We start from the raw sequence: 24,089 nt of genomic DNA, 5'->3' as shown, positions 1-24,089 counted from the left end.
GTTGGTCACCAAAATGCTGCACTGTATATATACTGCTCACAAAAATGCAGCACAGATATGGAATGGATACTTGCAGTGACACAGAGCTGCAAGATACAGCAATGGCCTACTGTACAACTATATACTGTTGGTCACCAAAATGCTGCACTGTAATACTATATATACTGCTCACAAAAATGCAGCACAGATATGGAATGGATACTTGCAGTGACACAGAGCTGCAAGATACAGCAATGGCTTACTGTACAACTATCTACTGTTGGTCACCAAAATGCTGCACTGTATATATACTGCTCACAAAAATGCAGCACAGATATGGAATGGATACTTGCAGTGACACAGAGCTGCAAGATACAGCAATGGCCTACTGTACAATTATATACTGTTGGTCACCAAAATGTGCACTGTATATATACTGCTCACAAAAATGCAGCACAGATATGGAATGGATACTTGTAGTGACACAGAGCTGCAAGATACAGCAATGGCCTACTATACTGTACAACTATATACTGTTGGTCACCAAAATGCTGCACTGTAATACTATATATACTGCTCACAAAAATGCAGCACATATATGGAATGGATACTTGCAGTGACACAGAGCTGCAAGATACAGCAATGGCCTACTGTACTGTACTACTATTATACTGGTGGTCCCCAGTCCCCACAATAAAGCACACTGAGCACAGATATTTGCAGCACACTGAGCACAGATATGGAGTGTTTTCAGGCAGAGAACGTAGATATTTTCAGCATACTGAGCACAGATATTTGCAGCACACTGAGCACAGATATTTGTAGCACACTGAACACAGATTACGGAGCTTTTCAGGGAGAGAACGCAGCCACGTCCTCTCCGTTTAATCTACAATGCATGAGTGAAAATGTCGGCGACTCGCGGCTCTTTTTATAGAATACGAATCTCGCGAGAATCCGACAGCGGGATGATGACGTTCGGGCGCTTTCGGGTTAACCGAGCAAGGCAGGAAGATCCGAGGATGCCTCGGAACCGTGTAAAATAGGTGAAGTTTGGGGGGTTCGGATCTCGGAGAACCGAACCTGCTCAGAGGGGGGGGGGGGGGGCAAATTAGGTAAAATATAGCCAGTTTGTGCAAGGGTATTCAAATTGCCTCTTTTTCCTGCCAGTATACATACAGACTGTCTGACATGCCTACTTGGATGCTGTCACTCATATAATCCTCCACCATTCTTTCAATGGTGACAGAATCATATGCAGTGACAGTAAATATGTCAGTAATCGTTAGCAGGTCCCAGGGGCGGATCCAGAAAAAAATTACAGGGGGGGCACCATAAGGGGCGTGGCTTCGTTGGAATGGGCGTGGCTTCGTTGGAATGGGCGTGGTATTGCAGGAAAAGACTACCTTATACCCCAGTTTTGCAACCTGCACGCCCAGACGTTGGCCACCACAGGAAAGAAAAATAATCCTGATTCATGCCCCTTACATTATTTGTCATTTTTCCTCCTTATAGTAATGCCCAGTATACATTATGCCACATACTGCAATGGCCCTTAGACATTATGCCACACACAATAATGCACATGACACAGTATGCACACACCGTAATGCCCCCGACACATTATGCCACACACCGTAATGCCCCCGACACATTATGCCACACACTATAATGCCTGTGACACATTATGACAGGAATTGCAATGCCCGTTATACATTATGCTACACACTGCACTGCCCCTGATACATTATAGCACATACAATGTCTGTGACACATTATGACACACACTGCAATGTCCGTGATACATTATACCACACACTGCAATGCCCGATACATTATAGCACATACAATGCCTGTGACACATTATGCCACACACTGCAATGACCTTGAGACATTATACCACAATGCCCGTGATATAGTATACCATACACCGTAATGCCTGTGACACATACCGCAATGCCCGTTATACCCTATGCCACACACCGCAATGCCCGTTATACCCTATGCCACACTGCAATGACCCTGAGACATTATACCACATACCACAATGCCCGTGATATAGTATACCACACACCGTAATGCCTGACACATTATGACACACACCGCAATGTCCGTGATACATTATGCCACACACTGCAATGATCCTGAGACATTATACCACATATCACAATGCCAGCGATATAGTATACCATACACCGTAATGCCTGTGACACATTATGCCACACACCGCAATGTCCGTGATACATTATGCCACACACCGTAATGCCCATTACACATTAAGTCCTACAGTAAGGCTTCTAATTACTTTTCAAATATCTGCTCGTTGCCAGGGGTTTCATGCACTGGGTGTCATGCTCGTTGCCAGGGGTTTCATGCACTGGGTGTCATGCTCGTTGCTAGGAGGTAGTCCTTGTTGCTAGGGCTGTGCTCCCAGTGCCACATATGTCCCCAGTGCCAGATATTCCCCCACGGTGCCAGGTACTCACATGCCCCCAGTGCCAAATATAGCCCCCCCATGTGCCAGGTACACATATACCCCCCCAGTGCCACATATGCCCCCAGTGCCAGATATTCCCCGACAGCACCACATATGCCCCCAGTGCCAGATATCCCCCCCCCAGTGCTATATATGCCCCCAGTGCCACATATGCCCCAGTGCCAGATATTCCCCCCCAGTGCCACATATGCCCCCAGTGCCAGATATTCCCCCCCCCCAGTGCCACATATGCCCCCAGTGCCAGAAATCCCCCCCCCAAGTGCCATATATGCCCCCAGTGCCAGATATTCCCCCCAGTGCCATATATGTCCCCAGTGCCAGATATTCTCCCCCCCCTCCCTGCCAAATATGCCCCCAGTGCCAGATATTCCCCCCCAGTGCCAGATATGCCCCCTCAGTGCGTCCCCCCCCCCTTCCTCCGCCGCCGCCGCTCCCCCCGCTCCCCTGCAGTTAGGAGGGACACGGAGGGCACAGTGCACGCCTCCCTGTGTCCCTCCTGTGTCTCCGGCGGCCGCGGGTCACTCTAATAAAGGAAGTGCTCACGAACGGCACTTCCTTTATGAGACCCGCGGCCGCCGGAGACCCAGGAGGGACACAGGGAGGCGTGCACTGTGCCCTCCGTGTCCCTCCTAACAGCAGCGGAGGAAACGAGACCGCAGACTGACATGCGGACGCTCGTCCGCATGTCAGTCTGCACTAAATCAGTGGCGCCCCCGCAGCCCCTCGCCCCCAAGCCACCGCGAGGGCTGCGGCGTGCGCACAAAATAAAATAAAAATAAAAAAATCAACTAAAAATGACAGGGGGGGCACGTGCCTTGGTGCCCCCCCCCTAAATCCGCCACTGGCAGGTCCTTCAGTCCGGACCAGATGTCAGCACTCGATCCTGACTGCCCTGCATCACCACCGGGGGCTGGGCTAGATAATCTTAACCTTTTCTTCGCAGCCCTAGTTGCGGGAGAAAATGAAGGAGGAGCTGTTGACGGGTCACGTTCAGCTTAAGTTGACAGTTTTCTCACCAGCAGGTCTTTGAACCTCTGTAGAGTTGTGTCTGCCAGAAAGAGAGATACAACGTAGGCTTTAAACCTAGGATCGAGCACGGTGGCCAAAATGTAGTGCTCTGATTTCAACAGATTGACCACCCTTAAATCCTGGCAAAGCGAATAAAGGGCTCCATCCACAAGTCCCACATACTTTGCGGAATTGCTCTGTCTTAGCTCCTCCTTCAATTTCTCCAGCTGTTTCTGCAAAAGCCTGATAAGGAGAATGACCTGACTCAAGCTGGCAGTGTCTGAACTAACTTCACTTATGGCAAGTTCAAAGGGTTGGAGAACCTTGCACAAGACAGAAATCATTCTCCACTGCGCTTGAGTCAGGTGCATTCCCCCTCCTTTGCCTCTTTCATAGGTGGATGTATAGGCTTGAATGGCCTTTTGCTGCTCCTCCATCCTATGAAGCATATAGAGTGTTGAATTCCACCTCGTTATCACCTCTTGCTTCAGTTGATGGCAGGGCAGGTTCAGGAGTGTTTGCTGGTTCTCCAGTCTTCGGCATGCGGTCGCTGAATGTGACCGCAATTTTTCGGGCCACCGACAGCATCTCTTGCACGCCCCATGACATTTTTCAAAAAATTCGGCACCACCAAGTTAATTGTATGTGCAAAACATGGGACATGCTGGAATTTGCCCAGATGTAATGCGCGCACAATATTGGTGGCGTTGTCCGATATCACAAATCCCCAGGAGAGTCTAATTGGGGTAAGCCATTGTGCGATGATGTCCCTCAGTTTCCATAAGAGGTTGTCAGTGGTGTGCCTCTTACAGAAAGCGGTGATACATAGCGTAGCCTGCCTAGGAACGAGTTGGCGTTTGCGAGATGCTGCTACTAGTGCCGCTGCTGTTGTTGCTGCAGGAGGCAATACATCTATCCAGTGGGCTGTCACAGTCATATAGTACTTACTCTGCCCTTTTCCACTTGTCCACATGTCTGTGGTTAAGTGGACAGTGGGTACAACTGCATTCTTTAGGACACTGAGGAAACGTTTTATGACGTGTCTGTACATTCTCGGTATCACCTGCCTAGTGAATTGGAACCTAGATGGGATTTGGTACCGGGGACACATTACCTCAAACAATTCTCTAAGTCCCACTGAACTGATGGCGAATACCAGACGCACGTCTAACACCAACATAGCTGTCAAGGCCTCAGTTATCCGCTTTGCAACAGGATGACTGCTGTCATATTTCATCTTCCTCGCAAAGGACTGTTGGACAGTCAATTGCTTAGTTGAAGTAGTACAAGTGGTCTTCCGACTTCCGACTTCCCCTCTGGGATGACGATCGGCTCCCAGCAGCAACAACAGCAGCATCAGCAACAGCAGCAGTAGTAGTCGTACCACTCAAGGATATTCCGGAGGAATCCCAGTTAGGAGAGGACCCCTCAGTCTTGCCAGTGACATGGCCTGCAGTACTACTGACGTTCCTGACTGAGGAGGAATTTGACGTTGAGGGAGTTGGTGGTGTGGCTTGCAGGAGCTTGGGTACAAGAGGAAGAAGGGATTTAGGTGTCAGTGGACTGCTTACACTCTTACTCAAAGTTACACAACTTGTCACTGACTTCTGATGAATGTGTAGCAGGTGACGTACTGTATAAGGGAGGATGTTCCAAGGTGGTTAACGTCCTTACCCCTACTTATTACAGATAGACAGAGGCAACACACGGCTTGACACCTGTTGTCCAGATTTGTGGAGAAATAATTCCACACCGAAGAGGTGGCTTTTTTGATATTTTGCCCAGGCATCACAATGGGCTTATTCATCCCATGGACAACAGGTGTCTGCCCCGGTGCCTGATTTAAACAAACCACATCACCTTCAGAATCCTCCTCATCAACTTCCTCCTTAGAGCCAGCAACACCCATATCCTCATCCTGGTTTACTTCAAAAGTGACATCTTCAATTTGAATATCAGAAAGTGGACTGTGGGTGCTCCTTCCAGCACTTGCAGGGGGCGTGCAAATGGTTGAAGGAGCATCGTAACCGCCGACACACTTGGACAGTTGGAATTTCTTTTTTTTGGGTCATTTTACTGAACTTTTGCTTCTTGGATTTGACATGCCCTCTACTATGACATTGGGCATCGGCCTTGGCAGACGACGTTGATGGCATTTCATCGTCTATGTCATGACTAGTGGCAGCAGCTTCAGCACTAGGAGGAAGTGGTTCTTGATCTACCCGTATTTTATCCTCCAAATTTTTGTTCTCCATTATTTTTCTGGAGTTATATAACACAATATGCGGCACAGGAGAGCACACCCATACACCACACAGGGCAAAACCTGTAAAAATTATATTTGGATTAAAAGCTAATAACCCCTTTATTTGGAGTAAATAATATAGAGCACAGGACTATACCACTGGTCTGATGCAGGACAACACAGCAACACTGTAAGGTACTTATTATACAGCAGCAATGGATATATGGCAGCAGAGGACACAACCACTGTGACTGGTCATTGGACTGACTGATGCGCAGAACACTACCACTGGTCTGATGCGGGACAACCCAGCGACACTGTAAGGGACTTATTATACAGCAGCACGGGACATATGGCAGCAGCGGACAACACTGTGACTGATCACTGGACTGACTGATGCACAGCTAACTACCGCTGGTCTGATGCAGGACAACACAGCAACACTATAAGGGACTTATTATACAGCAGCACGGGACATATGGCAGCAGAGGACACCACCACTGTGACTGATCACTGGACTGACTGATGCACAGGACACCACCACTGGTCTCATGCAGGACAACACAGCAACACTGTAAGGGACTTATTATACAGCAGCCATGGACATATGGCAGCAGAGGACACCACCACTGTGACTGGTCACTGGACTGACTGATGCACAGGACACTACCACTGGTCTGATGCAGGACAACACAGCGACACTGTAAGGGACTTATTATACAGCAGCACTGGGCATATGGCAGCAGCGGAGACCACCACTGTGACTGGTCACTGGACTTACTGATGCACAGGACACTACCACTGGTCTGATGCAGGACAACATAGCGACACTGTAAGGGACAGCAGCACTGGACATATGGCAGCAGAGGACACCACCACTGTGACTGTTCTCTGGACTGACTGATGCAGCATAAGAAACTACACTGGACTGAACAGCACAATACAGCACTATAATCGCCACCCCACTTTCCCGCCCACAGAGACACTGAGGACGGAGACACGTCCTCTCACTACACTCTCAAAGACTGGAGTGAAAATGGTGGCAATGTGCGGCTCCTTATATGGTATCCAAACCTCGCGTGAATCCGACAGTGGGATGATGACGTTTTGCCTCGTTCTGGTTTCCGAGTCAGGTGGGAAAACCAGAGCCAGGCTCGGATCCGGTCTCAGGACGGGAAGTTCGGTAGGGTTCAGTTCTCTGAGAATTGAACCCGCTCATCTCTAATATTATATAATACATTGCTGTGTTACATACTGGGTGCCTGCCTTATATGTACTGCCCTTCTGTACTAGAAAATAATTGTTTTGTTTTTGAAGAAGACCAGTTGTTCCTCCTCTTATAAAATTTGAATAAGTGACGCAGTGTATTTTATATTAGCTGGGTTTTATTTAGAGATGTGCGGACGACTTTTTTCAGGTTTTGTGTTTTAGTTTTGGATCTGGATCTCCGTTTGTTTTTTGAATCTGGATTGGTTTTGCCAAAACCACCCTTTCGGGTTTTGCTTTTGGTTTTGGATCTGGATGTTTTTTGAAGAAAAAAACATAAAAACAGCTAAAATCACAGAATTTGGGGGTAATTTTGACCCTACGGTATTATTAACCTCAATTACATTAATTTCCACTCATTTCCAGTCTATTCTGAATACCTCACACATCACAATATTGCTTTTAGGCCAAAGGTAGCTGGATGACTAAGCTTAGCGACACAAGTGGGCAGCACAAACATCTAGGAGTGGCACTGCAGTGGCAGACAGGAAGGTAGTTTTAAAAACTAGGCCCCAAAGAGCACATCACGCAAAGAAAAAAAGAGGCGCAAAATGGAATTGTCCTTGGGCCCTCCCTCCCACCCTGGGCCCTCCCTCCCACCCTTATGTTGTTTAAATAGGACATGTACAGTTTAATAAACCCATAATTTCAGCGATAGGTGGTCTCCCTGGAAAAGTTCGCCAACTCTCAGAATCATAGCTAGCTACAAACATGCCACCTGCTTCTTTGAGGACTTTTAACTTTATGAGAAGCGGCAAGAGGAAGAGGACAGTGTCAAAAAGGTGATTAAAAATCAGAGAGGCACACACAATCAGGAACAACACACAGTCTTTCACCTCCACTCCTATATTGGTGTGGAATGCAAAGATCTTCAACCAAGCAGATATATAATTACCACATTACTGGACAAACTTAAAAACTAGGGGCCAAAGCCTCCAAATTTGTACCCCTTCTCCATTTTCAGGGATTAAGATAATCTCAGATTTAATGCCGGGATGCAAATAAACTGGTGTATACCACAGGATCAAGATTGGATATTTTCCTCTCCACGGAGACTTATTTTGTGAAAATCTCATGGATTTCTTTTTCTCCATTTTGTATTGCATTTTTATTTACATATTTTGTGGCAGATGCCTTATTTCTGTTTTTCACAGCTCTTAGTTACACACATGTGAGCATACCTGTGCAGTTACATGCATGTGAGCAAACCGGTGTCTTCTTTATTTTTTTTATATTTTATTTTTAAATAAAGCAGCCCCTTAGATGTTTTAGCAGCCCCTCTTGAGCCCCCACAGCAGCCCCGGATGGGGCAAGTTGAGTTCGGGTAGGTTCGGTACAGTACTAAGCAGGACTGTGAAGTGAATTTTTTGTTATTGAGCACTTGCCCTAGTAGTGGAGCTTACCACTCTACAGTCCAAACTCATTTCATACTCTAAGTAGGACTGTGGGAGGAAGCATTGCTAACCTCTGTACCCACAGCATACCATAGCCTGGCAAGCCAGACATTTTCCTGCCTGTAAGCCACCATGAGATTCCATACTGGGCCTTATTCAGTAACTGTGCCTCACAGGAGATCCTGGCCCATCTACTGCTGCAGTGCAATGGAAAGCTGATGCAATGCAAGATCACTGAAACTCTGTTCTTCTAACACAGCGAGGTCTTGCGATCACTCAACACAGCCCTTAGGAAAAGAGACCTGTACCACAAATGCACATCTTGTAAGTAATCCTAAAATATGGAACATTAATAATAAATCAAAATTAAGGTTGACTAATTGAAGCCATTCATTTGAGTGAGTCCCTAACCTGAAATAATTGAGAAGAACCTCTCTCTAATGCTCCGGCAGAAATTCTCTCTTTTACCTTTCCGGCAGTTGCGCTGGATTATGATTCTATCTCTTCTGAGATTGACTGATATTAGCCACAAATGTGGTCTCATTGGAAAACACTTCGTCAAAATTGCAATTTCCATTTCCGCCTTTGCGGCTATGTTTTCACAAATCTGTTTGTGATGTTGACGCTTGTTTCATATCTGCTCTAGGCTTTCATTTAAACCTAAGATAAAGTACAGCAGCACCCCTGAAATTATATGGCAGCAACCCTGGATTTATACAGCATAGGCAGCACCCCTGGACTGATAGGGCAGGGGGCAGCACTCTATATAAGGGAAGCAACCCTAGAATGATGTGGCAAAGAAAATACATGCAAGATGGAATTTTCCTTGGGCCCTCCCACCCACTCTTATGTTGTATAAAGAGAATATGTATACTTTAACAAACCAATAATTTCAGCGACTGGGTCTGTACACGACTGTGACCGAAATGACTGAATTGTTTGGGCCCCCACCAAAAAAGAAGCAATTGATCTCCCCTTGCACAAAAATTATCTCTACAGAGTCAAGATATTGTTCTCATCCTCAGATTCCCCCCTTCAGTGTTTACGCCTTATCCTCATTCTCACAGAGAAATAATATTCAAACAAATCAAATTTTTTAGGTGTCAGTGGACTGCTTACGCTATTACCCAAAGTTTCTGAACTTGACAATGATTTATGATGAATGCACTGCAGGTGACGTATAAGAGAAGATGTTCCTAGGTGGTTAACATTCTTACCCCTACTTATTTTGGATTGACAAAGGCAACAGATAACTTGACACCTGTTGTCCAGATTTGTGGAGAAATAATTCCACACCGAAGAGGTGGCTTTTTTGGTATTTTGCCCAGGCATGACAATGGCCTTTTTCATCTCATGGACAACAACGGTCTCCACTGTTGCTTTATTCAACCATATCACCTTCAGAATCCTCATCGCCAACTTCCTCCTCAGCGCCAGCTATACCAATATCCTCCTCATCCTGATGTACTTCGACAGTGACATCCTCATTCTCAATATCAGCAACTGGACTGGTGGTGCTCCTACCAGCACTTGCAGAGGGCATGCAAATGGTGGTAGGAGCATCCTCTTCCCATACAGTGTTATGAAGGTCAGACCTAGACATCGCAACCACAGACAGTACAAGCACCCTTGTATTTTCATCACACCCCAGTAACTTTACAGCATACAAGACAAGGCCAGTGTACATTTATTTTCACTGCACCCCTGTATTTTTACAGCATACAGGACCAGTGTACTTTTATTTTAACATCACCCCTGTATTTTTACAGCATACAGGATCAGTGTACTTTTATTTTAACAACAGCACCCCTGTATTTTTACAGCATACAGGACCACTGTAATTTTATTTTAACAACAGCACCCCAGCATACAGGGCCAGTTTACATTTATTTTCACTGCACCCCTGAATTTTTACAGCATACAAGACAGGGCCAGTGTACAGTTATTGTAATAACAGCATCCCTGAATTTTTACAGCATACAAGACAGAGCCAGTGTACATTTATTTTAACAACAGCACCCCTGAATTTTTACAGCATACAAGATCAGACCAGTGTACATTTATTTTAACAACAGTATCTCTGAATGTTTACAGCATACAAGACAGGGCCAATGTAATGTTATTTTAACAGCAGCACCCCTGAATTTTTACAGCATACAAGACAGGGCCAGTGTACATTTATTTTAACAACAGCACCCCTTAATTTTTACAGCATATGAGACAGGGCCTGCACCCCTGTTTTTTCACAGCATACAGGAGGGCAGTGCCCCTGCCCCCTGTACAACATAGTGACAGCCAGGACAGCAACACCCATATACAGCTGCAGCACCCCTAACAGCACATGAAACACCAGTGACCGCCAGGACAGCACTCCTAACATCACAGGGACACCACAGTAACATGGACAGCACCCTTGTAGAGCACACACTGAACCCACATGACGCCATGACTGACAGAGAGAGACAGAGGTCTGTCTCCCTCACTCTCCAAGTCCAGAGTGAAAATGACAGTGACGCACAGCTCCTTATATGGAATCCAAAACCCATGAGAATCTGACAGCTGGATGATGACATTTTGCCTTGTTCTGTTTTCCGAGTCTGGCAGGAAGTCCCGAGCTAGACTCGGATCCAGGCTTGGAGCATGATGTTCAGGGAGTTCGGTTCTCTGAGAACTGAACTCACTCATTGCTAGTGTTATTACATACTGGGTGCTTGCCCAATATGTAACACCTATCTGTCTTTACTACAAAATTATAATTTTTACTCAAATCCTGGCAGCATTTGGCAAGGCATCTGTACCATCTGTGAGGCCAAAGTTAGTAGAGGTAGGGAAGTTAATCTTCTAGGTACCTCATCCCCATCAAGTAATTTGCAGCAAGGTTATGCAAATTGTTTAGAAAAATCTGAAAAATCCAGCATCAGCTACCAGCAGTTTGGGAACCTTGTGAGCAATTAGCGTAGCAGGCTACTTCTAAAAAATTTTTAAAAACTGATTAAAATGAATTACAAATTCTATGAAAAAGACCTGTGCCACCAATTACAACAAACATAAACTTCTGTAATGGAGGATTCCAGTGGGGATGAGCTAATATTTGATGATGATGATGATGATAATGATGATGATGATGATATTAACAACAGTGAGGAGGGTGATGATGATGATGAGTCTGACATGTTCCAAATGTGACTATAAATAACAACACTGTTAGCTGCCTTAAGTCCATTGGTAACTTCTATTTACCCAAACCACAAACATGTGGTCTTCTGTGATGGTCTAAATAAACCAAACTGCAGCCACGAAAGTGGCAGTTCCTGTCACTGAAGTGCTTGGTTTATTAAACTGTGCATGTCCTTTTTAACATGCAACATAAGGGTGGGGGTGGGGGGTGGGAGTACCCAAGGATTGGGTGGGAGTACCCAAGGATATTTTCCATTGTGCACCACTTTCCTTTTCAGTAATTTTGAAACATTGTCTCTCGAAGGCCATTTGAATCTCTTACATTCTTGCAATTCAATATTAAACTTCACATTAGGATGATTGGCTTCTAGTTTTACTTTTATAATATTTTTTCCCTAAATCTTTTTCTTTTTTTAAATATTAATGAATAATCAAAATTCTTTAATCAATTCAAAATCAAACATCAAGTAGGATGCTTGTTTTTTAAATTTTTAATGAATAATCAATCAAAACTCATGAATCAAATGAATAAATCAATCACAATTAAATTTTAATCAATCAGAATTAAGCAAGCAAAATTAAGCAGTCAAATCTCACATTGAGATGCTTGTTTTTTTAAATAATTTGCTTCAAATCTTTTATTTTTATGTTTTTAATAAAGCAATCAATCAATCAATCAATCAAATAATCAATCAGTGCTTTACTTTCCTTCCACTACATACTCCACCTCCATTTCCCTTTACTGCCCTCAGGACTTTCGATCTAGTTTTTGTTTAATAAAAACAGTATATGAGGTCATATAATTTATTAAACTGCCATCCTGTCTGCCACCGCTGTGCCGCAATGTTTCATAGATGTGCAATATTCTTTTAAAGTAACTAAACAAATGTTTGTTCCACTAATCTGTTGGTTCATTTAGCAAGCCAGCTTGCTGCAGCCTTTGGCCAATATTCGTGAACATTATTGTGAGATAGTAAAAATGAACTGAAAAATTGTGGAAATTATTGTTATTGATGCTAATAATACTTTAGGAACAAAAATAGGTCCAAATTACATGATTTTAGCTATTTTTATCAATTTCAAGAATTCCAAAACTAAAACAAAGGCCCTCATTCCGAGTTGATCGCTCACTGATGTTTTTCGCAGTGCAGCGATCAGGTGAAAAATCGGCAATTCTGCCCATGCGCATGGTACGCAGCGCGCATGCGCTAAGTACTTTCATACAAAATTTTGTAGTTTTACACAAGCTCGAGCGACGCTTTTCAGCTCGTAGTGTGATTGACAGGAAGTGGGTGTTTCTGGGCGGCAACTCAGCATTTTCAGGGAGTGTGCTAAAAAACGCAGGAGTGACTGGAGAAACGGGGGAGTGGCTGGCCGAACGCAGGGCGTGTTTGTGACGTCAAACCAGGAACTAAACATTCTGCAGTCATCGCAAAGTAGGAGTAAGTCTTGAGCCACTCTGAAACTGCATGGAATTTTTTAGTAGCAGAACTGCTAACCTTTCGTTCGCACTTCTGCTAAGCTAAGATACACTCCCAGAGGGCGGCGGCTTAGCGTTTGAACTGCTGCTAAAAGCAGCTTGCGAGCGATCAACTCGGAATAAGGGCCAAAATGAGAACCAAGACACTTGAAGGTGATTTTGCCAAAACCAAAACACTATGGGTGGTTTTGGCAAAACGGAAACAAAAGAGTCCACGCACATCTCTATTTTTTTGCAGTGGGGTTTTGCAGCAGTCTAAGTTCTTTGTAGAAGGTGAATAAGCTATGGCTGGGGTGTAATGGGACCTAGTACATTCGTCCCTGTGGAAAACAGTACAGTACTTGGAGTATTTGGAAATTACAAACAGAATATAGGCATATATATATATATATATATATATATATAATACTGTCAACTTTTTTTAAACTGCATAAATATATATTTTTTAAATGTCCTCAACATTGAGAATTTTTAAGTGATCAAATCATAAAAATAATGTCTATTTTACTCTGATTCGATATACAGTATTCTCTTTAAATAACTAGAATTTAGATAATCTGCTAATTAAAACAAATCAACAATTTCTGGAACATTTTTCTAAAAATAAACTATCAAGTTAAATGGTTAACTTATAATGGGAATAGGTATCTTAATTTTAATAAATTTATATTATTTGTAAATTGGGTACTTGGGGCGTTATTCAGGTTGGATCACTTAAGCGAGGCTCGTTGTTTGAAAAACAGCCTTGTACAGTATATGCAGTTTTACTAGTGCTGTGTCCACAGGGCCAGATTCTAAGTGGGGCAGAAGGGACAGTCATCCAGGGGCCCCTACACATTGAGGGCCTCCACACTGTTTCCGAATGCAGGCAGCTGCAGAGGCAGCTGAGGTATAATTGCTCTGTTGACCCATCTGGCAGTGGCCGGGAGAGCAGTCACTTACTTGCACAGGGAGCTGCAGCAGAGTGCAGTCTCTATGCTGCCCAGTGTCCTCCCTCTTTATCCAGGAAGCACAAGAGGAGTTCCGTTCAATAGGTCTTCAGCCTCTGTGTCACTGCAAGTATCCATTCCATATCTGTGCTGCATTGTTGTGAGCAGTATATAGTAGGACAGTGCAGCATTTTGATGACCAGCAGTATACATATAGTACAGTACAGTAGGCCATTGCTGTATCTTGCAGCTCCGTGTCAGACTCAGTTCTAGTATCCTGATCAGTGCTCAATATCTGCTGCATTGTTGTGACCAGTATATAGTAGTACAGTGCAGCATTGTGGTGACCACCAGTATATAGTAGTACAGTACAGTAGGCCATTGCTGTATCTTGAAGCTCTGTGTCACTTCTAGTATCCTGATCAGTGCTGCATTGTGGTGACCAGCATACTACAGTACAATAGTCCAGTGTTGTTCTCGCTGCTCAGTGTCAGTTCTCCATAGTATCATCAGTGATCAGTATAATCAGTTCTTAGTATAATCAGTGCGCTGTTAGACGTGTGCCCATTTTCCACCATTAGTGCAGTGGGATTTAGACAATTGATGAAGTTATTGTGTCCCCGGTACAAAATCCCATCTAGATTCCACTTCACTAGGCAGGCGATAGTGAGATTTTACCAATTAATATCAGTGATTTATAATTATTAATTACAGTGATCTTGCCAAATAATTCCAGTGATTTTGTCATTTTCTTCCAGTGATTTGGACCAATAATACCATTGATTAGAACGAATAATTCCAGTGATTTGGACTAATAATACCATTGATTAGAACGAATAATTCCAATGATTTTGTTATTTTCTTCCAGTGATTTGGACCAATAATACCAGTGATTAGAATGAATAATTCCTGTGATATTGAGGTGTTTATGTCACTTACACCCCTTTCACACCACAGTTTATACCCGGTATTTTGCCGTTTTAACTGGCTTCCTAAATGGGTCAAGCTGCGATGTGAAAGGGTCCCCTTCAATTTACCGTTTTCAAAATACCGGTATTTTGAAACAGTAAAAAAGAAGGGTCCTACCCGTTTCAGTCCCATTTCACTGTGCAGTGTGAAAGGGTCTGAAACGGTATTTGCAAGCCCCAGCAGGTCATAGGCTGTCTCCATGTGTGATGTCAGCAGCCACAACCAGGAAACAGCTTGGAAAACACAGGAGACACATGTGAGAGTGGCTTTATAAGCGTTTAAATGGGAAAAACACAGAAAAAAATGGCGTGGGGTCCCCCCTCCAAAGCAAAACCAGTCTCGGGCTCTTCGAGCTGGTCCTGGTTCTAAAAATGCGGGGAAAAAATTAACAGGGGATCACCCGTATTTTTAAAACCAGCACCGGGCTCTGTGCCGGGTGCTGGTGCAAAAAATACGGGGGACAAAAAGAGTAGGGGTCCCCCGTATTTTTTACACCAGCATCGGGCTCCACTAGCTGGACAGATAATGCCACAGCCGGGGGTCACTTTTATACAGTGCCCTGCGGCCGTGGCATTAAATATCCAACTAGTCACCCCTGGCCAGGGTACCCTGGGGGAGTGGGGACCCCTTCAATCAAGGGGTCCCCCCCCAAGCCACCCAAGGGCCAGGGGTGAAGCCCGAGGCTGTCCCCCCCATCCATTGGCTGCGGATGGGAGGCTGATAGCCTTGAGTAAAATGACAGAATATTGTTTTTTGCAATAGTACTACAAGTCCCAGCAAGCCTCCCCCGCAAGCTGGTACTTGGAGAACCACAAGTACCAGCATGCGGGAGAAAAACGGGCCCGCTGGTACCTGTAGTACTACTGGAAAAAAAATACCCAAATAAAAACAGGAGACACACACCGTGACAAGTACAACTTTATTACACACTGCCGACACACATACATACTTACCTATGTTGACACGCCGACTGCCACAGTCTCCGACGATCCGAGGGTACCTGTGAAAAAAATTATACTCACCTGCCAGTGTCCAGAGATAAATCCACGTCCAGAGATAATCCTCGTACTTGGCAATAAAAAAACACGAACACCCGAACCACCGGACTGAAAGGGGTCCCATGTTGACACATGAGACCCCTTTCCCCGAATGCCGGGACATCACGTGACTCCTGTCACTGAGGTCCCTTCAGCCAATCAGGAAGCGCTACTCCGTGGCGCTCACCTGATTGGCTGTGCGCGTCTAAGCTCAGACAGCGCATCGCACAGCTGCCTCCATTACTTTCAATGGTGGGAACTTTGCCATCAGCGGTGGGGTTACCCGCGGTCAGCCGCTGACCGCGGGTGACCCCACCACTAACCGCAAAGTTTCCACCATTGAATATAATGGAGGGAGCTGTGCGATGCGCTGTCTGAGCTTAGACGCGCACAGAGCCAATCAGCAGAGTGCAAGGACGTTGCGCTCGCTGATTGGCTTACGAGACCTTTCAGTGACAGCAGTCACGGGGGGGGTCTCTCTGCATTCGTGGAAAGGGGTCTCATGTGTCAACATGGGACCCCTTTCAGTTCGCTGGTCGGGTGTTCGTTTTCTTTTTTTGACAAGTACGTGGATTTATCTCTGGACCATGGATCAGGTGAGTATAATTATCTTTTATTTTCAGGTACCCGTGGATTCTACTTGGAGAAGAGGACCGACTGCTTCGTGTCAACATAGGTAAGTATGTGTGTGTCGGCAGTGTGTAATAAAGTTGTACTTGTCACGGTGTGTGTCTCCTGTTTCTATTTGGGTATTTTTTTCCCAGTAGTACTACAGGTACCAGCGGGCCCGGTTTTCCTCCGCATGCTGGTACTTGTGGTTCTCCAAGTACCAGTTTGCGGGGGGAGGCTTGCTGGGACTTGTAGTACTATTGGAAAAAACAATATTCTGTCATTTTACTCAAGGCTATCAGCCTCCCATCCGCAGCCCTTGGATGGAGGGGACAGCCTCGGGCTTCTCCCCTGGCCCTTGGGTGGCTGGGGGGGGGAACCCTTGATTGAAGGGGTCCCCACTCCCCCAGGGTACCCCGGCCAGGGGTGACTAGTTGGATATTTAATGCCACGGCCGCAAGGCACTGTATAAAAGTGACCCCCGGCTGTGGCATTATCTGTCCAGCTAGTGGAGCCCGATGCTGGTGTAAAAAATACGGGGGACCCCTACTCTTTTTGTCCCCCGTATTTTTTGCACCAGCACCAGGCGCAGAGCCCGGTGCTGGTTTTAAAAATACGGGGGATCCCCTGTCAATTTTTTCCCCGCATTTTTAGAACCAGGACCAGCTCGAAGAGCCCGAGACTGGTTATGCTTTGGAGGGGGGACCCCACGCCATTTTTTTTCTGAATTTTACCATTCCATCTAAAAAAATAAAATAAAAATTATTTTAAAAAATATATAAATAATATTTGTGCCTCCAAAAAAGACAAACCAAGTACCTAATCCCTTCTACTATAAATAGATATGCTATTATCAATTAAAAAAACACAAAAAAAACATGTTTTAAATTTTTATTATTAGTTTCACCCACCAAAGTGTGGCGGATTGAAAATGTCGAATTTACTAGACTGCAAAGCCATTATAAAATGTCTAATTGGAGTGATGAAGAGGTGAGGGAGCTGCTTTAGGATCAGAGGGGATGAGGAAATCTGCTGCCAAATTACTGGGACAGTCAAGGATACCCTCATATATAAAAACATAGCAAAAATGCTTCAAGCTGCTGGGTTCCATCGTACGACTATCCAAATTATTAATAATGAATTAATTAATAATTATTAATAATGTGTGGGCCAGAAAAGTCCATTTATAATGACAACCACTGTTTTCTATGGGTGAAACGGGTTCAGTGTGAAAGGTACCAAAACGGTAATGAAATGGTAATTTACTGGTTACAACATGATATGTGAAAGGGGTTTAACTGCTCAGACCCGTTTTAAGAACCGTTTCAAATACCATTTCAAAAGCAGGTTTTGCGATGTGAAAGCAGTATTAGCTTAGCCGTCCAGCGACCACAGTGCTCCTCTTTTTCTCTTTTCTTTGCATTATGTGCTGTTTGGGGTCAATTTTTTTAAGTGCCATCCTGTCTGACACTGCAGTGCCACTCCTAGATGGGCCAGGTGTTTGTGCCGCCCTCTTGGGTCGCTTAGCTTAGTCAGCCTGAGACCTCGGTGCAAATTTTAGGACTAAAAATAGTATTGTGAGGTGTGAGGTATTCAGAATAGACTGGAAATGAGTGGAAATTGTGGTTATTGAGGTTAATAATCCTATAGGATCAAAATTACCCCCAAATTCTATGATTTAAGCTGTTTTTGAAAAAAAAAAACCCGAATCCGTCAAAAAAATTTCAGGGAGGTTTTTCCAAAACGCGTCCGAATCCAAATCACGGCCGCGGAACCGAATCCAAAACCAAAACACAAAACCCAAAAAATTTCCGGTGCACATCTCTAATGTACAGTAATGTGAAAAATCACAAAATAAACTACCACTCCCAGCAGCCCTTGCTGTCTGGAAGCAAGGGATTCTGGGAGCACTAGTTTATTTTAGTTTTCTTCACATTACTGTAGTGGGGCGCGCTGCCGGACATAGTGCAGCGGTGCCAACATCATTTCCTGCTCGGTGAGTCTCTGGGCAGGCGCTACATATCAGGGCATATCAGGAATGGCCAGTGTTACAGATATCACTGGTGCAGCTGAGTAGGGCGCCCTCCTCTATGCTGCACCTTATTCTGCTGCGTAACCAGCGTATGCATAAAACCAACCCTGCTTATACCATCTGACAGGGTCTGTTACTCGTTTGAGAAAGGGGTTGACCCTTAGTCTTGCAGCAGAGGGAAGCCTGACATTTTTTCTGTCACTCTTGCACGTTTCAAAATCTGTAACATTGAAACCACAAGAGTGACCCCACTTAACCTTGCGGTCTACCACATACCGCAAAGTTCCCACCATTGGATATAATGTAGCGCCGCTGCCCTACATTGTATTCACAGTGTGCCGCCTGACTGACAGTTCAGGAGTGCACAGCCAATCAGGAGAGTGCCATGATGTGGCGCTCCCTGATTGGCTGAAGGGACCCACTTTGACAGGAGTCATGGGGTGTCCCGACATTCGGGGAAAGGGGATCCATGTGTAAACATGGGACCCATTTCAGTGCGTGGAGCGGGTATTTGTTTTTTTTTTTACCAAGTACGTGGATTATAACTTTTAAGAAGAGGACATATGTACCCCGGATTTTTTTGTAAGTATAATTTTATTTACAGGTACCCCTGGATTCTACTGGAGAAGAGGACCGAGTGCTTTGTGTCAACATAGGTAAGTATGTATGTATATAAGTGTGCATGTATGTTTAATAAAATTTTACTATCACGGTGTGTGGGTTTTGTTTTTATATGGGTATTTTTTTGTAGTAGAACTACAGGTACCAGCGGGCCCGTTTCCCCCTGCATGCTGGTACTTGTGGTTCTCCAAGTACCAACTTGTGGGGGAGGCTTGCTGGGACTTGTAGTTCTGCTACAAAAAAACAATACTCTTTTTTTACACAAAAGGCTATCAGCCTCCCATCCACCACCCTTGGATGGGGGGGACAGCCTCGGCTTCACCCCTGGTCCTTGGGTGGCTGGAGGGGGGGACCCCTTGATTTAAGGGGTCCCCACTCCTCCAGGATACCCCGACCAGGGGTGACTAGTTGGGTATTTAATGACAGCGCCGCAGGGACCAATATAAAAGTGTCCCCCGGCTGTGGCATTATCTTTCTGACTAGTGGAGCCCGGTGCTGGTGTTAAAAATATGGGGGACCCCTAAGTTTTTTGTCCCCGTATTTTTTGCACCAGGACCAGGTGCAGAGCCCGGTGCTGGTTGTTTAAATATGGGGGGATCCCAGTAATTCCCCCCCCCTGTATTTTTACAACCAGGACCGGCTCAAAGAGCCCGAGGCTGGTTATGCTTAGGAGGGGGGACCCCACACAAATTTTTTTTAATGATTTTTATCTCTTTCACACCCCTTCCCACTGATAAACATGCATGGATCTCACTGATCCGTGCATGCCTATCAGAATACGGTAAAAAAAAAAAGCAGGTCTATTTGAAAACTGCTTTTTTTTTTACGATTTGTACTTTTTCACTGCAGTGTTTGGCTATTGCCAGCAGTGATTGTGAATACAATTTTTTAGTAAATTACCGAGTTGTATAAAATAACAGGCGTGTTTGATTATGTATTAATTCGTATTTGTTTTCTTTGCCTTCAAAAAAAATACGAATGCCCTCATCACTGCTGAGATTTGACTTTAGTAAATTCCCGAGAAGTCACTTTGAAAAAAAAACACAAAATCGGTCAAAATCTGGAGCTTAGTTAATATACCTCCTGTTGTCCGGTTTACTCCTACAGTGACAGCCTCATTCTCAATATTAGCAACTGGTCTGGCAGTGCTCCTTCCAGCACTTGCAGAGGGTGTGCAAATGGTGGTAGGAGCCTCCTCTTCCCATACAGTGTTGTGAAGGTCAGGCCTAGACATCACAACCACGGACAGTGCCAGCACCCCTGTATTTTCACAACACCCCTGTATTTTTACAGCATACAAGACAGGGCCAATGTACATCTATTTTCACTGCACCCAGTGTACTTTTATTTTAGCAACAGCCCCCCTGTATTTTTACAGCATACAGGATCTGTGTACTTTTATTTTAACAACAGCACCCCTGTATTTGTACAGCATTCAGGACTAGTGTAATTTTATTTTAATAACAGCACCCCTGTATTTTTACAGCATACAAGACAAGGCCAGTGTACTTTTATTTTCACTGCACCCCAGATTTATTACAGCATACAAGACAGGGCCAGTGTACATTTATTTTAACAACAGCACTCCTGTATTTTTACAGCATACAAGACAAGGCCAGTGTACATTCATTTTAACAGCAGCAACCCAGATTTTTTAAAGCATACAAGGCAGGGCCAGTGTACATTTATTTTCACTGCACCCCAGATTTTTTTAAAGCATACAAGACAGGGCCAGATTACATTTATTTTAACAACAGCACCCACATTTTTTACAGCATAAAAGACAAGGCCAGTGTACATTTATTTTCACTGCTCCCCAGAATTTTTACAGCATAAAAGACAGGGCCAGTGTACATTTATTTTCACTGCACCCAAGATTTTTTACAGCATACAAGACAGGGCCAGTGTACATTTATTTTAACAGCAGCACCCCAGATGTTTTACAGCATACAAGACAGGGCCAGTGTACATTTATTTTAACAGCAGAACCCCAGATTTTTTACAGCATACAAGACAGGGCCAGTGTACATTTATTTTAACAGCAGCACCCCAGATTTTTTTTTACAGCATACAAGACAGAGCCAGTGTACCTTTATTTTTACTGCACCCCAGATTTTTTACAGCATACAATACAGGGCTAGTGTATGTTTATTTTATCAGCAGCACCCCAGATTTTTTACAGCATACAAGGCAGGGCCAGTGAACATTTATTTTCACTACACCCCAGATTTTTACAGCCAGCACATCTGTATTTTCATAGCATACAGGAGCAGTGTCCCTTCACCCTATACAACACAGTGACAGCCAGGACAGCAGCACCCATGTACAGCTGCAGCAACCCTAACAGCACATGAAACACCAGTGACAGCCAGTACAGCACCCCTAACAGCACAGGAACACCATAGTGACAGGAACAGCACATACTGCCCCCAGCCGACGCCACCACCCACAGAGAGACAGAGGTCTTTCTCCTTCACTCTCCAAGTCGCAGTGAAAATTGCGGCAATGCGCGGCTGTTTATATGGAATCCAAAACCCATGAGAATCCGACAGCGGGATGATGGCGTTTTGCCTCATTCTAGTTTCCGAGTCTGGTCAGAAGTCCCAAGCTGGACTCGAATTCTGGCTCGGAACGGGATGTTCAGGGGGTTTGGTTCTCTGAGAACCCAACCCACCCATCTCTAGTTTTAAAGTAGCTGGAACAAATATGTGCTCAAAGATAACCGCTATGAACCAACCATACAGATAGCTGCAGTCTGGCTGCAGAGAAAGATGCATGCCACTCTGCATGTGGGTGAATATACACACTTAGTTTTGTGAACATACAGTAATGCTGGAGCAATTGTGGCTGACTTGTAATAAACTTTGCATATGTGAAAAATAAAACTGGTTTAATATCTAATAGTGTCATTCTCTACATCGTTAATAAAATGTTTCTTGCTAATGACACTCACCGCCCTGGTTGACAAATTTATCTTGCCTAATGGTACAAATGAAATAATGTACCCAGTTTTATGTTGGGATGTAAAGAAATTATTACTGTTTCTATGTTAGTTGAAATTTATATTTTTAAGATTTTTAACCTTATTATTTCCACTGTGCTTTATGAACCATATTTACACTTTTAGGGCACTACAAAACACTTGTGGCACTATTTAAATAAAAAATAATTATAATAATTATAAAAATATAAGACATATTTAACAATTACTTTATTGTTGTGTTTCAGATCAAATATGACTTTTTATATGAAAAACAGTACGTTTGCTGCTTAGAAAAATGGACCAGCCATGTACACCAAAAAATATACACAACCTTTATCCTACTGATCCTATTTCTCCTTCCATTAACACTGATGCTTCTGCTGTACAGTAAAATTGGCTATGAACTCTGGATTAAGAAACGAGTTGGAGATGCTTCAGTCCTGCAAACCATCCATGGAAATGAGATGTCTAAAATATCCAGGTATATTTATTACTGTATATTACTGCAATGCACCTTTGTGATCAGTAGTAAACTAGGTTTTAGTAAATTGCCTCTAGAACAGTTGAAGCAATGTTACTGTATAAACATTTTAAAAACATTTCCTCACTATTTTGATGAAAATGGGAAATACTCTTCCTATTTTTTTTCTTTTTGTTTTATTCTTGTAATCTTGTTGAGCAATTATTTTCTTACCTTTTACATAAGTGACCTACTGTGCAGTAAGTAAGGGTATTTAATCCCGGCCACATATCTTGAATGCAGCATACAGTAAGTAAATATTTCAATATATCACTGTGAGCATCATTACTGGCACTGAATTCAAGTACTGCATGGGTGGTGGAAGAACCTTGCTGCATAATTATTCATGCAAGCATTTGTAGTACAGTAAACTCTCATCAACTGATCATTATTGTAATGAACATTCATGCTGCGTTCAGCATCAAGTGAATGCAGCACAGGATGAATTTCTATGCAATTACCCCAAAAAATTTACCCTTTTAGTCATGTAAATGGCTGAGTGATATTATACAAAATTAGAGATGTGCGGCGGACACGTTTCGTGTTTTGGTTTTGGATCTGGATCTCCGCTCATGTTTTGGATCTAGATTGGTTTTGCCAAAACCCTTTAAGGTTTTGGTTTTGGATCTGGATGATTTTTGAAAAAACATAAAAACAGCTAAAATCACAGAATTTGGGGGTAATTTTAATCCTACAATATTATTAACCTCAATAACAATCATTTCCACTAAATTCCAGTCTATTCTGAACACCTCACACCTCACAAAATTGTTTTTAGGCCAAGAGGTTGCACCGAGGTCGCTGGATCACTAAGCTAAGCGACACAAGTGGATGGCACAAACACCTGGCCCATCTAGGAGTGGCATTGCAGCTGCAGACAGGATGGCAGTTTTAAAAACTTGGCCCCGAATAGAACCCCAAAGAAAAACTAGGCCCCAAAGAAAAAAATGAGGTGCAACGAGGTCGCTGGATGACTAAGCTAAGCAACAAAAGTGGGCGGCACAAACACCTGGCCCATCTAGGAGTGGCACTGCAGTTGCAGACAGGATGGCAGTTTTAAAAACTAGGCCCAAAGAGCACATCATGCAAATAAAAAAGAGAGGTGCAACGAGGTCCCTCGATGACTAAGCTAAGCGACACAAGTGGGCGGCACAAACACCGTGCCCATCTAGGAGTGGCACTGCAGTGGCAGACAAGATGACAGTTTTAAAAATTAGGCCCCAAAGAACACAATGCAACGAAAAAAAAGTGGTGCACCGAGGTCGCTGGATGACTAAGCTAAGCAACAAAAGTGGGTGGCATAAAAAGGTGCAAGATGGAATTGTCTTGGGCCCTCCCACCCA

At 44.1% G+C, this 24,089-nt stretch overlaps 1 protein-coding gene across 1 annotated transcript in view; it reads left to right on the top strand.

Moving 5' to 3' along the window:
* The window catches only part of QRFPR (pyroglutamylated RFamide peptide receptor), a 135,646-nt gene that overhangs the window by 67,532 nt on the left and 44,025 nt on the right, over positions 1 to 24,089 (top strand). The window contains exon 4 of the mRNA XM_063941605.1: positions 22,472 to 22,707. Within this exon, the coding sequence (XP_063797675.1) occupies positions 22,472 to 22,707 (236 nt within the window). The remainder of the gene's footprint in view (positions 1 to 22,471; positions 22,708 to 24,089) is intronic.

This window comes from Pseudophryne corroboree, chromosome 1 (genome assembly GCF_028390025.1).
Source record: "Pseudophryne corroboree isolate aPseCor3 chromosome 1, aPseCor3.hap2, whole genome shotgun sequence".
Taxonomy (NCBI): Eukaryota; Metazoa; Chordata; class Amphibia; order Anura; family Myobatrachidae; genus Pseudophryne; species Pseudophryne corroboree.
Note: the sequence above shows the minus strand (reverse complement) of the source record. Positions and strands in the feature narration are given on the sequence as shown.